This window comes from Benincasa hispida, chromosome 2 (assembly GCF_009727055.1).
Source record: "Benincasa hispida cultivar B227 chromosome 2, ASM972705v1, whole genome shotgun sequence".
NCBI classification, from domain to species: domain Eukaryota; kingdom Viridiplantae; phylum Streptophyta; class Magnoliopsida; order Cucurbitales; family Cucurbitaceae; genus Benincasa; species Benincasa hispida.
The window spans coordinates 11,633,926-11,650,953 of record NC_052350.1 but is presented as its reverse complement, the minus strand read 5'-3'; the positions used below and the strand labels follow the sequence as shown (position 1 = coordinate 11,650,953).

The following is a 17,028-nucleotide window of genomic DNA, read 5'->3' as shown; positions in this document are numbered from 1 at the left end:
AACGCAATTAAGCGATGCATGTCTTAGGTTATGCATTAGTTTTCATGCATCGGTGGTCATATGTTGGAATGGAATGTATGTGTTGATCTCATATGCAATGACCATGCATTTCTGTCACAAGTTTTCTTCCGCTCTCACCAAGTATAACAAGAACGCAAGTTTCTCAAGTGATCTGAGGTCGAACTCAAGGACTTGTAGCTAAGGGGTATGCAGTGATGTGTTTGCAGTGGATAAATAAAAGAATGATAGGGGTTATAAGCTATGAACTACTCCTACTCCTAACCAACAAACAAAGCAGTAGAAGTATGACTGAGAGGTAGAGACACGGCAACGGTTGACGCGTAGTAAAATGCATGGAAAAATAGATCAAAATGTGAGGATGTCTGCACTGCAACACTAAGCTTGGCCACAAGGGCAACCTGAGCCAACTTAAGCTATGCGATCATGCTATACACACTTGACGTAGACGCATGCAATGTATATGCGATAGTGTCGAGAAGCCTATTCCTAAGCCTCTATATGACCGCATACCACCATAACCTACTTAAAGGGTGCATGCACTGTGTAGTAGCAAATGGAGCTTATTCTTAAGTTCCCCATTCTTGCTTATGCGATCCAATCCGCTCTCCCGTGACTTAGATTTGGTTTTTATACTACTCTCCCAAGTATGCCTAAATGATGAATGATGCGCTCATAAGACAAGGTAATCGCATAAACCTGGTTGACGTAAGATTATTCCTATTCCTAGTGAACACTTGCTTACATTGCTTAATGCGACCAACCACTTACCCTCCCGGGTAGTTAGTTGTTGTTGATTTTACTCATAGACAAGCATTGCGTCCGCTTATAGACAAGCATTGCTACAGCTTCACACTAAGCAAATAAGGTTTTCTCACAACACTCACGCAATGCACACCTTCCGATGGTTTGCTACATGCTTCATATCCCTAATCCGCATGATTAAGTATGTGATACTCTAGTAATCTCACTTAGTGATGCAATGAAAGTTAAGGATTCTAAATAAATGAAGATGGAGATGGAATCGAAGGAAATATGGAAATGCATTGATCACAAAATGTATTAATTCCTTAAGCCAAAATATAATACAATACAATACAAGGAAAGAAGTGAAATGGTGGGCTAGCTGGAAGTAATGTCTTGCTTCTAGCAGATGTGTGTCAAGGCTACCGGTGGTGCCATGGATGGGTGGTGGAGTAGACTCTCTCGAGCTCTAACTCTGTCGAAGCCGGTCGTCACTCGGAATGATTGAACGGGATAAAAAATTCTCAAGCTTTCTTCTCATGCTTTTGTTTGGATCACAAGGATCCACCCGAAGGTAGAAACTTGGATGATCTGAAATTCCATTCAACGACTTCTATTTATAGAGCTTGATTGCTGACAACATTGACCTGCTCTGAATCTGACACTTGCGACGCGATGGTCCTTTTCTGAATCTCTGTTGCTAACGGCGTGGTAGGTGAAATGTCAACATCATCTTTTGATACTCTCAAGGTATGCGTTCATGTTTAATTCCACCAACCTTGCGTTCACCCTTCTATTATGGTCATCATTATGTAGCCGTAATCTCTCTGCGATGACCGCATTCGCTTGACGGCTGCAACTTCTATGCAATGGACGCATGCAGTAGATGGGTGCAACATCCATGCACTGAGCATATGCGATCGTGCATGCAATCGTCTCCGCGATAACCTAGATCCCGCATATGCGATTGATTTCTGCGGTTGCTATAAAAATAAACAATTGAACGCATAATAACGCATCATAGTGGGTTACCTGAGATTCTTAATGTCGATCGACACAAACTCGTTTTCTCATGAATTCCTAATATATTCACCGCATATTTTACTTAACAACCTTCATAATTCTAAATAAAAGGCCTATAATGACGTGCATTTCTGTTTGTCATCACACCCCCAAACTTAGAATCATGCTTGTCCTCAAGCATTTGTTATACTCAAGAAATTCAATATTCATCCTCTGGCTTTCCTTTGCAATCAAAAACTTGATGACTAAAAATTGGTGAACGCAATTATGCGATGCATGTCTTAAGTTGTGTGATGGTTCTCATGCGTCGGTGGTCATGCGTTGGAATGTATGTGTTGATCTCATATGCAATGACCATGAGTTCTTGTCACAAGTTTTCTTGCACTCTTGCCAAGTATAACGAGAACGTAAGTTTCTCGGGTGATTTGAGGTCGAACTTAAGGACTTGTAGCTAAATGTTATGCGGTAATGTGTTTGCGGCAGATGAATAAAAGAATGATGGGGGTTATAAGCTATAAACTACTCTTACTCCTAAATAACAGATTAAGCGGTAGAAGTACGACTAAGAGGTAGAGACACGACAACGATTAACGCGAAGTAAAATTCATGGAAAAATAGATGAAAAGGCGAGGATGTCTTCACTGCAACACTAAGCTTGACCGTAAAGGCAACCCCAACCAGCACAAGCTATGTGATCATGCTATACACACTTGACGTAGATGCATGCGATGTATATGCGAAGTCTCAAGAAGCCTATTTTTAAGCCTCTATATGACCGCATACCACTATAACCTACTTAAAGGGTGCATACGCTGTGTAGTAACAAACGGAGCTTATCTCTATATTCCCCATTCTTGCTTATGCGATCCAATCCGCTCTCTCGAATCTTAGATTTGGTTTTTAGACCACTCTCCCAAGTATGCCTAAATGACGAATGATGCGCTCATAAGACAAGGTAATCGCATAAAATAGCTGACGTAAGATTATTCCTATCTCTAGTGAACACTTGCTTACATTGTTTAATGCGACCAACCACTTACCCTCCCGGGCAGTTAGTTGCTGCTGATTCTACTCATAAACAAGCATTGCGTTCGCTTATAGACAAGTGTTGTTACAGCTTTACACTAAGCAAATAAGGTTTTCTCACAACACTTGCGCAACGTACACCTCCCGGTGGTTTGCTACATGCTTCATATCCCTAATCCGCATGATTAAGTATGCGATACTCTAACAGTCTTACTGAGTGATGCAATGAAAGTAAAGGATACTAAGTAAATGAAGATGGAGATGGAATCGAAGAAAAATATAGAAATGTATTGATCACAAAATGTATTAATTCCTTAAGCCAAAATGTAATACAATACAATGAAAGAAGAGAAATGGAGGGCCAGCTGGAAGCAATGTCTTGCTTCCAGCAGATGTGTGTCAAGGCTACCGGTGGTACCATGGATGGCGGTGGAGTGGACTCTCTTGAGCTCTAACTCCGTCGAAGGCTTTGGTCGTCACTCGGAATGGATGAAGGAGATGAAGAACTCTCAAGTTATCTTCTCACGCTTTCGTCTGGATCACAAGGATCCGCCTTAAGGTAGAAAACCTTGGATAAATTGAAATTCTCCTCAACGGCTTCTATTTATAGAGCTTGATCGCTGACAACATTAATGAACCTGCTCTGAATCTGACACTCGCGCCATGATGGTCCTTTTCTGAATCTCTACTGCTAACGACGTGGTAGGTGGAATGTCAAGATCACGTTTTGATACTCCCAAGATATGCGTTCATGTTTACATTTCACCAACCTTTCGTTCATCCCTCTATTACAGTTATCATTATGTAGCTGCAATCTCTTTGCGATGACCGCATTTGCTTGACGGTCCCAACCTCTATGCGATGGACGAATAGGGTTGATGGCCGCAACATCCATGCGTCGAACGTATGCGTTCGCCTCTATGATGGAGAGATTCCCTACATGCGGTCGTCTTTGTGATAGACTGGCTTCCGCGTATGCGTCCGCTTCCTNTTTTCTCCATGCGTTAGACGCATGTGTTTACCGCAACTTCCATGCATTAGACATATGTGATTGTCGTCCGTGTCGTCTTTGTGATAGACTGGCTTCCGCGTATGCGTCCGCTTCCTGCGTTAGCTACAAAGATAGACAATTGAACGCATAATAGTGGGTTAGCTGAGATTCTTAATGCCGATTAACACAAACTCGTTTTCTCATTAATTCTTAACATAATTTCTGCATATTCTACTTAACAGCCCTCATAATTCTAAATAAAAGGCCTATAATGATGTGCATTTTTGCCCGTCATCAGCTCCATACTTTCCTTGGCTCTATAACCTTTTCCAGTAAAAGGTCGTTTTGTCATCTTGCCTCCAAGGCATGACTCACATACCAGTAAGAAGTTTTCTTTTAAACTCTTTAGAAGTCCACATTTCACCAACGTCTTAATCCTATTGAGGTTGATGTGACCTAACCTTAGATGCCAAAGATGGTCATTTTCCTTAGAGAAACCTTTGGTCTTTTAACTGTTGTCATCGTACTGTACATTTCAATATTAAACAAGGCTTTTATGTCTAATGACATTAGTACGTATAAGTTACTTTCCATTGAACCAAAACCAATCTCCATCTCATTCTTGAAAATAAACACTTTACTCTTAGAAAAGGAGACGATATAACCTTCTTCAATGAGACAAGAAACCGAGATTAGGGTCCTCTTGATATGAGAAACTACAAAAACATTGTCCAGTAACAGATAACGTTTCTTGTCCAAAAATAACTTCAACCTACCCATAGCAACAGCTGAAACAACCTCACCAGTACCGACTCAAAGAGTCAACTCCCCCTATGACAACATTTTCTAGGAACTGAATCCTTCGTAAGAGGAAATGGCGTGATTAGTAGCACCCGAATCAAAGATCCAGGCAGAATCATTATTCTCTACCAAACACGTCTCCAAGACCAATAAATGATATTTACTGTCTTTAGACATCCTCCTCTTTTGGAGAGTAGTGGGATCAGTATCAAAACCTAAATAAGCTCCAAGTTCAATGTCAGAGAACACTTCTCGTTGAGGAACTTTAATAGAGTTAGCAACATTTGCTTTCTCTTCCCGAAGTTTAACTTTGGAACTGACACTACTAGTTTTGTCATCCAACCCTCTGTGCTTGAAAAGTAAGAACTGGCATTCAAACAAATCTGCAACGAGTCCATGATCTCACATTCAATGACCATGTTCTCAACCCTTTTGGCTAAAGCATCGGGTATGCTAGCCAAAATGTGAAGTCAGACCAATGAATTAGCCTTCATCCACAACTCATATGCATTACGAACACTTCATAGTGCATTAAGTGTTGGGACTTGAGGACATTCCTCAACCATGACAAACTTGAGGTCGTTTATCACGAAATACGTTTTACAAGACTCTTTCCACTATATGTAATCGGGCAAATTAGAGGCATTCAACGAAAATACAAACAAGTTGCTGAAAACAAAAACACATTGACCTGCGTTAGGTTTTAAGCAAATACTCGTTGAAAATACATACAACATCTAATACGGTTTAGCAATAACATGAACCCCGTGTGACATCTAGTTTTGTAATGACGCTTCAAATGTTTAAGAAAAGCCGTCGAAGGGTGGTCAATTTATCCCTCCTCTGTATTGAGATATTCTCAACCAGCCATTAGTACCAAAACAATTCTTGCTCCTATAACGACTAGCCATCATTTATTTGGTCAAGAAATCATTAACTTACATAACAATTTCCCATAAGTGTGACTCGCCATTTTAGGCCCTAGAGTTCCACCCCAAGCAGCCAATTCGAAGCGAAAAAATTAGATTAGGGCAAAAACTAAGGTGACCCTATCAATTTCTGGAGTTTACCTTGATATTGACCAACTACACAAAACCGATCTAAAGGGAGACACTCCTAGGGTGTCACGAGGGAGTGCAAAAATGATCTCACGGTACGAACCAATGATAGAGACCATTGGACATGTTGACACACACCCTTCACCCACTTACTATAAACACTCTCTCCGTCCACCTTGATATTGACTCATACAAACATCATCCGAAGGGGGATGCTCCCAGGGCACCATGAGGCCAAGCATGAATCTCACGGCATGAACATTTAGGGAGAAACGTGAGTGGAATCATTGACATATTAGATACATCTCTTCCCACCCACTGAGTATTTTATAACCTAGGGTTTAGTTTACTTAGAAAAAACATGACTAAGAATTTGAACTAAGTGACTTTTTAGGTTTGCCCAAGAATAATATTTACCTTGGATAGTTGAACAACTTTTGATCATCATCCATTAAACTCTTTAATGGAGTCTTTGACCAACTGTCGCATGCTTGTAGAAAATCTATCTAATTCATCTTTCCAGGTAGGTTCCCAGGTAGGGGTGTTTCATTTCCATCAACTTAAGTACTCCAGCCTAGACAGAACCTACTTTAGACAAAAAAAAAAACTCCTTATAGATAGATTTAATACAATTTTAATCTTTTATGCCAATCAATTTAATCCTATTAAACCGATCTAAAAAGATTAAACTTAGATTGCTAATCTCATTAGAACCTTTGAACTTAGGTCTATCTCAATCCAATTTTAAAACCCTTTTAAAACATGAGTTCACCCTAAGTCTGCATGCAACTCTTTCTTATCGATTTTAGCTTTAATTTCTATTATAACGCTTATAACATAAACAAATAAAACCATTCACAACACAAAGCAAACACATACAAGGCATTCATAACTTTTACAAACAGCCTAAGTGTCATGCTCCATGCATTGTTCATTCATTGCTACTTTTTATATAACACTTATACAAAACAACAACGAACCAAGCAAACATGCTTCCATTCACCCTTATACTATAACGCTTATAATATAAAGATGATGCATGAATATGCTTACTGCATACACAAATATAACTCTTATATTTCATGATACATGCACATGCTCTCTTGTAATTTCATCATGCTATATTATAACACTTAAAATACATGATGCATGAATAACTGCACAACCTAAGGTGGGTTTCAAATCTATATGTCATATACTATGCCATATAAACCACATACATCTCATGTATATTTAACAAAAGTTGATGAACCGGGATAATTTGCCTCAAATCCTCAAAACAAAAGCTAACTATTACAAAAGCAAAGAGTCTCTGGTTCAAACAAGCGAACTGGGTCTTGAACCATCCGATCGATGTTCGCATCTCCACTGATCGTGTACCAAACTTCCTCATGATTATCTACACGAAAGAGTAAATGCTTTACTCAATCGTTTACCAATGCTTCCAGAGCTGAACAATCATTTAGCAATGATCGCGTACCTTTTACTATGTGATGAAGCATGAGGTACATGATTGTGCAGCGCGCAATGCACAATGCAAACCTTAAACGATCGTCTAAACGACAACAATGCGGTGAAGCACAATCATCTAAACAATCGCTGAGCGAGTGCCTAATTATTGTATACCCCGTGATTGTGTAGTCAGTGACTATGCGATGAGCATGCTAATTACACGATCGTTTAGTTCGCGCATCTTTTATTAAACGATGAGCATCAAAAGCTCCCACTTGATCGTTTACCTCCAGCGTCTACACGATCGGGCAACCAACACTATGCCATAAAGCAAACACTTTACTCCATCGTTTAACATTAGCTAAATGATTGTTTAATAAATACTACACGATCGTTTAGCCAAATCCTAATGATCATTTACCTGAGGCTACACGATACGACCAACTCTTGGTCTTCTTCTTCACTGAGAACTGCATCTTCATGCTTCGAAACTTCATCACAAATGACTCGACTAACTCAAAGACTTTGAATTACAAACTCGATTGCTTGTTAATTATGCCCAAAAACACAAGGGCCCTTACAGATTAACACTGAGAAATCAAAAGAAAGCTTTATACATACCTTATCCTAGTGATAATTTAAATGGGCTGTAATAAATGGATAAGGCTGGATACCTTATCCTAGTGACACTACGAGTATGACCTGCTTTGTAGGTGTTACAATTATTGTGAAGTGCTACAAATGATTTAATCCTGATCATTCATGTAGAGATATGTGAGCGGGGATATTTTATACAAAGAAGTTTGAATAATACCATACCATGAAATGTTTAGTCTCATTATATAACGTCGTTCATAATAGAAACTTACATTTTACCAAGATTACCATAGGTAACATAACCTGAATCTTGAATGAGTTGTCAACTCCTGCATATGAAGGTGGTCCTTTGATTTGTATGTGTAAGAGTGGCCAGATCGTCGACTCAACAAGCCTACCATTTTAGGGATTCGTTTGATTGAGAAGTTGGAAACACAACTACACATGAAGGAATTCACTTCTTTCTCAATGTTGAGGTAAGTAGATAAATTGCTCCCTTAAGGGTTGATTTCAGGGCTTGAACAATGTGGCGCCACACCCTTTCCTGGCTCGAGAGGGGTTTTGATCATAGTTGGACTATGAGTTATTGTTCACTAGAGGGATCAATGGTACTTAAGAAGTTAGATGTAACTACAGGGACAAAACGGTAATTTTGGTCCAACTGTACTTGCAACCAATTTGTGAAAGGTCATTGTACTATTGATTGATTATATCCAATGAATGCAAAAAAGTGTACCTGTAGTGCAAAGAGTGCAGTTGTTGGTTTTTAGTAGAGTGTCTGACAGTTAACAGATGGTGAATAATTTAATTAAAGAGTTTAATTAATTATTCACGTACCATTGGAGCTTTAAGCTACAGGTCCATGAGGTACCCTCGGTAGCTCAACTGGATTTAATGAGAATTAGTTTTTGGATTAATTTGAAGTGTTCAAATTAATTGAGAGAATTAATTATATATGATATAATTAACTAATTTTTAATTATATATGATATAGTTACTATAATGTAGTTGAAATATTATAATATTAATTATTTATTTGAGAGAAATTATATATTTAAATATGATTCAAATATTAATTATGTGAATTGGATTCATATAATTAAATTTAATTTAAATGGGATTTATATTGAATATTGTTATTGAGAGAATTAAACTATAGGTTATATTGTATGGGTTACAATATCAAACTATAGGTTATATGTTATATTTGATATCATATATAGTTTAATATACATTATATGATAAAGTAGTTATCATACATACATATATATATATATATATAATGTGTGTATATATATTAAAAAAAAATTTATTAAAATTAATAAAAAAAACTAATTATGGGAGGGAGTTGTAACTCTATCTCTTTTACTCTCTTAGACATGAGACTAGGGAATCCCTCATTCTCTGCAATTTTTTGTGAAAATTGAATACAAAGGTTTTCTTGAAACACAAAAAGGTTCTATGATAATCCCCTTCCTTCTTCTTCTTGATTCTCTCAATCAATCATTTCCTTCTTTAAATTCAAAATAGCCAAAGCCCATTTCTCTTGGGTTCTCATCTCATAGAATAACGTGGAAACCATTGTGATGTGTTCTTCGGTTCGAGGGTTTTTAATTGAAGAATCGTTCTTCAAAGGTAAGGGTTTTGAACTCTATTTATTTTTATGTAATTTTGTCAAAGGCATGCTGTAATTTATGTTAAATGCATATTTTTGTTTTTGTCTTTGTAAAATTTTACATTCTGTAAAATTTAAAAAAATTGGGGTGATCCACTTCCGCTTATGGTCCCTTCACAGGGTTCCTTCATTATGAATATACAAGATTTAATTTAATTAAAAATATATTCAGAAGTTAATACAAGTCTTGAACTGCTAGAACTGACCTAAACTAGCTTCAAATCACTCAAATCGGACCTCTAAGGAAGAATTTGGGCTGAACTAGTATGAAATAGGTTGAACCATACCTCCAAGACTCGAACCAATTCTATTGAATCACTGCTTCACTCGTGCACGCATATTTTGGGCTGAGATGAATAGCAATGCAATGCCACAGGATTTTCCTTCTGGTCTTAGTTGGTTGAAGAACAGCGTTGCAATGCTCCAAAGGCAGCATTACAACGTTGTGAGGCAAAAGCCTCACCTACTGCTTTCTACTGTTGAGGATGCTTCATATCTTCTTCAATTACAACCTAATTGCAACTCTATTGACTTTAATAAATTTAAAACTCTTAATCACACATTAAGACCCAAAAACAAGGAGCCAATTACAACAATTACATCATAATTCAAGAGAAATCTAAAACCAAAACCATAATATATCTATTTCAGCACCCATTTCATACAACTCATGAAAAACACCCACCAAACTAAAACTAACGTGAATTGAGTTCTTAAATCATGCTCTGATACCAATTGATAGAGTTGAAATTCAACATGCGGAAGAGATTTGGATCTTAAAACACTCTAATTCTATTAATTTTAGTAAATTAGTAAGCATGTTCATGGTTTTTTCAGTGTTTAGGGTTTCAGGAATATACCTTTGAAGATTCCTCCAAATTATCTCAAGACTCTTTAAGTTTCTTCTTGAATCTTTGAAGTAGACAATCACAAGAGTCTTCTCTACTATTCTCGGACCTTAGATTGGGTGGTGGAACCCAAATTGAGAGAGATTTGGTATGATTTTGAGAGTTGGAGTGAAGGAAAAAATTTCAAAATTTTCACTTTTGAAAATCAGATGCATGAATCAAATTCATTCGAATTAACTTGTATTAAGTAATTTGAACATGAAAAAATAATTTAATTGTGGCATTGACACTCAATATTCCACTCAATTAGTGGATTAGGTGTTTGAGTTAGTAGGAAAATCCAACTTTTCTCAATAATCTCATTTTATATTAATTATAAATGAACTTTCAAATTATTTTTATAAAATGGAATTCAATTTTATTTTACTTTTTTATAATTAAATTAACTTAATCAAATTAAGTTAATTATATATTTTGAATTTCATAAATTCAAAATTTTAAAAAATAAATTATTAATTAATTAAATTATTAAAACACCTAATTCAAACATGAATCCCTATTCATTTATTAATATTTAAATCAAATTAAAATATTTTTAACTCTCTAAATCCATTTAATTTATTAATTAAATTATATCAAATATAATAATGTAAACCCTAAATCAAATTTGAACATTTCAAATTCTCTCAACACGTTATTCTAAGGTTTGATCCTTTTACGAGCTAGTAGAGAGACCTAATGAACCTACAGATCATGAGCTTCAGCGATTTGAAATTAATTGGTTAAACTCTTTAAACCGAATAATCAATATTCGTTAACTATCGAGACACTCCACTATTGCACTCTCCTCACTGTAGATACATTTCTATCCACTTGATTTAACTATAATTAGTAAGTCGATCCTTCACAGGTTGTTCGTATTTATAGTTGGGTCAAAATTACCATTTTACCCCTGTAATACATCTTGCTTCTTAACTCTCTACTGATCCTCTAATGAACAATTGATTTATGGTCTTACCAATAAACTGAGTTCTTCTCAGCCATAGAGAGGGCAGGACCCCTTTGTTCAAGACCAAAAATCAGTATTTAAGGGAACAACTTATCTCCTAACCCTAAAATGGGTAGGAGTGAATTCCGTTTTGCAAGATTATGTTCCTAGCTATCTATCTAGTCTTATCCCTAAACAGGGAGGCTTATTGAGTGGCGATGTTGAGCCACTCTCACTTATGCAGATTAAAGGATGATCCCAAATAAATAGGAGTTCATAATTAGTTAAGGATTGAGATCAAGTTACCTTAGGTCATTGAATTGAAATAGTCAGTTTTAACAGTAAATGGTCATTATAAAGATAAGTGATTATTTCGTGATCTGGTCATACAAACATCTTTTGAGAGGATGTTTCCACATGAACGACTTTGGGATCACATCGTTTATACCAATATACAAAGCGGGCCGCATCCATAATGTCTCTAGAATAAGGTACCTAATCCTATTCATATACTTATAGACCGTTTTGGCTATATACTAAAACTTAATCCACTTTTATGTTTGTACATAAAGTTTAAGTATTCATGCTATAGCCATAGGTTCATTTAGTTTATTGGATTTAGAAATCTTTAAATACAACTTATATATTCAATAACAACCTTATTGAAAAAAAAAATGTCCGAATAACATCTTTAGTGTGAATAGAATATGTTTAAAATTTACGAACGGCAAGTTTTAGGACATTTTCCAACAATTATTGGTTTCTATTAAAAAAAGCTGTGATAAAATTAGTTTTATACTTACTACATTGTAATTATATACCACAAGATTTTGTCAACATGGATAATGAAAGATTCTAAGGGTATGTATGGAATGCATCTTCAAGTGTTTAATTTAAAAAATTAAGTCATTCTAGAAAAAATTGGAGTGTTTGACAATCATTTCAAAATAACTTTTAAATAATCTTCGTCAAAAGTATTTAAATAAAAATGAGTTTTTGAAAAATACTTTTTTTTCAAGTCAGTCTAAATGGGTCCTAAATCATGGGGATGCTGAAGCTCAATGAGCAGCAATATCTTGGTATTGCCATGTAGTATAAAATGCATATTCTATCCTGCTGAGTATCTACTTGCCTACGATTTGAGTGCTATACGAGACAAGATATTGCCATGTAGTCGCTATTGAATACTAGGTATGCTTTCTGTTGGAATCCTGAGGGATACAATTTGCAATATAAGGTGAATTATTAGTTTGGAAAATCTCCTTCATTATTTAAGGCTAATACTACATAATCCATCTCCATGCATCCTTTCAATTACAAAGAAAAAAGATAAGAAAAATATCTTCTTCTATATATATATATATTAAGTTTGCTACATGATAACTTGTAATTGAGTATTCTAGTGGACTAACAAAGGTAGGTTGCAACTCGAGATGTACCAAAATATTTCATTATTTAGTATTAAAAAAAATCAAATATGTCTGGTGTTTTATTATGTTCCAATTTTTCTGATGTAGGGCCTACTGGATGTGTCTCTTCCAATTATAAAATTCGAAGAGTACTTGTTCTTTTGAATTTTTATGGACCAATATTCTTCTGATTTGCCCCGACGTTGTGATTGTTTTTCGTATATGTAATATAATAATGTATATAATGTGTATGTTATATATTAGAGGTTGAGAGAGACTAATAGTTGGGTGCATATTCAAGATGTACTCTTTCTACGTATCTTGTTCTCATCACATACTATGAAGAATTAAAATAATTAATTCAAAAAACAAATAAGAAGATTATTTGTCATTTGAAAAAAATTAATTAAGATTGGATAATTTGATGAAATGCACAAACATATATGAACCTAAATAGTTTCACTTTTCATATATATATATATATATATGATAGGTTGGGAAGGAAAACGGGTATCCATGCTTGTTTGAAAAGGAGGTGCGATAACCGAAGCAAGGGGTATATATATATATATATATAGAAGATAGGTTGGTGAAGAAAACGGGTGTCCATGCTTGTTTGAAAAGGAGAAGGTGTAATAACCAAAGCAAGAGGTAAGGGTGGTGAAAATTAGAAAGTGGATTCAAAGCGAGGGAAGAGGGCCCTTTGTTCCGATGAATCGGAGGATGAAAATCCGTTCCCGATCTACTCAGCTAGATCTGAACATGATATGTCAGCCATGGTTTGTGCGTTAGGTGAAGTGATAAGGAGTGGGAGTGGGAGTAGCAGAAGCCCGACAGTAGTAGAAGCAGAATATAATTGGCCACAATCGCAATCGCAGCAACCAGATCATGAAGAACAAGTGAAAAGAGAAAGTCGACATTATCGAGGAGTAAGACAGAGACCGTGGGGAAAATGGGCAGCTGAGATTCGTGATCCAAAAAAGGCAGCAAGAGTGTGGCTAGGCACCTTCGACACTGCTGAGGCTGCGGCACTTGCTTACGATGAAGCTGCCCTAAGATTCAAAGGGACAAAAGCCAAGCTCAACTTCCCTGAGAGACTCACCACTCCACCTTCCTATGCCTATCATCATCCCACCTATATGCTCAATCTCCACTCCTCAACTTCTCATCATCCTCACGATCCTTCTCATCATCACCATCACAAAAATTAAGCCACCGCCTGCAACTATTTAAATTATGATATATATCCTTCTCTTCTCCTCAACTATAAGTTAGTTCATTATTCACAACGTCGAGAGAGAGAGAGAACAAGCGTCGTTTTACATTTACATATACTTTTGTAACTTAATGCGTCCATGTTAAATAATATACTACATAATATATGTCATGTAATTGTACGCTTATATTGCTTTTATGTTGCACTTTTCTAATAACAATTAAACTTAAGTTACGTTGAAGATCGACACATATACATGTTTATGTGCAAATTAAATTAGTGTAAGCTGAAAAAGAAGGTTAGAGTATAATCAAACTGAGTGGCATGGCCACATTAATTAGAAATATATGCAGATCACGAATATGCATGGGAACACAAGCGTAACAGTACAGTTATTACTAAATCTTACGGGTAATTAATTAGGAAGTGAATGGGAAAGGACTATATGGAAGGAAGTGGTGTGTGCGGGTCGTTTCAACTCATAACTCCAAAAAGGAGTCATCGAATTCGGCTGAATGATGATAACGCGGTTTACGTTGATCTCAACCGCCGCTTTCAGACCACCCACACTGAAATCCTTTTCCCTTTGTCTTTCCCGTACAAAATTTAGTCGCTTCACACCAACTTTTCAAGGGTCAGATAATGGGAATAAGAAAGCGCTTGTAGATTCAATTAAAATAAGAAAGCGGCCGACAGAAGTGGTGTTTAATTTCTGGACTGGGGTCTTTCGCCTTCTGGACTTAATTGTCAACCTTTACGGCCCATAGACCACGACTTTCCACACGTCTCTCAAAAATCAACCACAAAATGCTTCTCATGGGCTATTTTTCAATCCAATATTTTTTCAAGGTCTATAATTATAAGTTATTAGATTTTTGGATAAACTACCCTTTACCTTTGAAGTTTGATTTTTGTGCCAAATTATATATATATATATATATTTTGCAAATGTAATATATTGCTAAAAAAGAGAGATGAACCTCACAACTTGAGGTCAAGACACAAACAAACACAACCAAACAAGACAACAAGCAACCAAACAACCGAACACACCCACAACTCAAGGAAAAAGGTCCAAAGAATAAGAGTCCTCATGGTTCCCCACAAGAGATGCCCCAACTACTTAGAATAACGGATAAAGATCTCAGACCAAATATTTAAACTAATCACGTGAGGAGGATATAAAGTGGCTCCATGGACATGCCTATTATGTTCTCACCAAACATGGTAAATAACAAAACACCGAACAACTCTCCAAAGCTTACACTTCAACCAGTTCTCGTTGCTAAACTTGCAAATCCAAGTGAGCTCCGTATTCCAATATGATATTGTATGAGAATATCTCCCAACATAAGCATGTCCCCAAAATAGCCCTACTAAAAGGACACTCAAAAAATAAATGATCAGAATCAACTCCACCAAAACACAAAACACATTCAGTAGGGATATTAATACACCACCATCTAACATGATAACAACTCTGCAACCGATTCCAAATAGCAAGCCAAGAAATGAAAGAATCTTGGGAATATCCCCCCGAATCCAAAGGAGGCTAGATTTAGATTCAAGAATAATTGAGCTTGAACGAGACAAAAGGCAAATCTTGAGATCAAAATACCTGATCTATGACTCAAATGGGCCTTGGGCCAGGCAAGCCACAAGTTGAGAAAAATGAGGAGTTACAATTGGACTTCACTAAGATGAGGTCAAGGATGGCCCATTGGCCTCGAGAGTATGCAATCTTGCACACCCATTAGTCTATAGACTAAGAGAAGAGAAAAAAACCTTATGTTGCTTAACTTATATATACATCTGAAGGAAATCAGATTTCGCGATTTCCATGAGCAGCGGAACAAGATTATTCCAAATCACAATCATAAATGAACATAATATTTACAGTAGACTTTAATACAAACAGTTATGCAATTCACAGAGAAATTACAGCATGAAATAACTATAAATTCTCAAAAGGAAAACTGTACAAACATTTGCAGATGCGTCTCCACGCTCCATTACGTACGACCGCTCGAACAATAGCAACCTCGAACGCTCGATCTACATGATCGTAACACAGCATGAACACTTCCCGCTCGTCCTCAATGATCGCCTAGATCACAAACTCGTCAGCAACAGCACGAATGGCCTCCAAAAAATGTCGACGGTGTCAAGTTGAGTCTGACACCACCAATAAGGCTACCTTGATATTCTTGGTGTGACAATCCAGAGGGTGGGCTCTGTTCGGGCTTCGTATAAGGTAGTCAAAAGAGGAAACACCGATCACGTATACAACTGGGCAACTGGGAGATGGCAGAGACCTATCATATAGGTCAATGCCCAATCGTTTAGAAAAAACTAAGCGATCGTCTAGCAAAAGCTATGCGATCGTTTAGCTCATCATTTAACTTGGTCTATCACCTACAAACTCTACACGATCGTTTACTTTGGGCAAGCGATCGTCTAGCAAAACTATGTGATCGTTTAGTAAATACTGCATGATAGTTAGCTCGCCCAGCCGTCATTTTGTAAATCCATATTTATTTGACGACTCCGTGAGTTTCTTTTTCGCCGAGAGAAATCTCAAAAACTTTTATCAACCTTTTGTAAAACCCCTTTTCAAAATAGGAAAACCAATTTCCTTTTAAACTCACGGTTACCATGAATTCAATAACTACCCACTCACTTGGTTATTAAAGAAAAATAATTAATTATCTAATAACTAATATTATTATAAATATATGATAACCAATTTATCATACTACTATATTTATAACCAATAGTTTTAATATTTTATCTTCATAAAACATATAAACCATAGTTCTTTTTCTATTCCATGGTTACTTAATGTAAATCACATTTACATCAATCCTCCACTAGATGTATCTCATACATCATACCGATTTACTCTCATATATAATCAAAATACCTCTTGTCAATTTGAACATTTCAAATCAACACCAAGAACTGATCCTCAACTAAATCTATTGAGCTACCAAGGGGACCTTATGGACCTGTAGCTCGAAGCCCCAATAATATGTGAGTAACTGACTAAACTCTTTAGTCACAGGATCCACCATCCGTTAATTGCTAGGCACTCCACTAAAGACCGACAGCTGAACTCTCCTTACCACAAATATATTATGAGCGGGGGTGACACTACGGATACGACCCGCTTGCATGTTCCA

At 36.5% G+C, this 17,028-nt stretch overlaps 1 protein-coding gene across 1 annotated transcript; it reads left to right on the top strand.

Annotated features, from left to right (window-relative positions):
* The first annotated feature begins 13,108 nt into the window (after nucleotides 1-13,108).
* LOC120071654 (ethylene-responsive transcription factor ERF114-like) lies at nucleotides 13,109-14,087 on the top strand. Its single transcript, XM_039024024.1, has one exon. It carries the CDS (start codon nucleotides 13,398-13,400, stop codon nucleotides 13,839-13,841), a length of 444 nt encoding a protein of 147 aa, XP_038879952.1. The 5' UTR covers nucleotides 13,109-13,397; the 3' UTR covers nucleotides 13,842-14,087.
* Nucleotides 14,088-17,028: the final 2,941 nt, after the last annotated feature.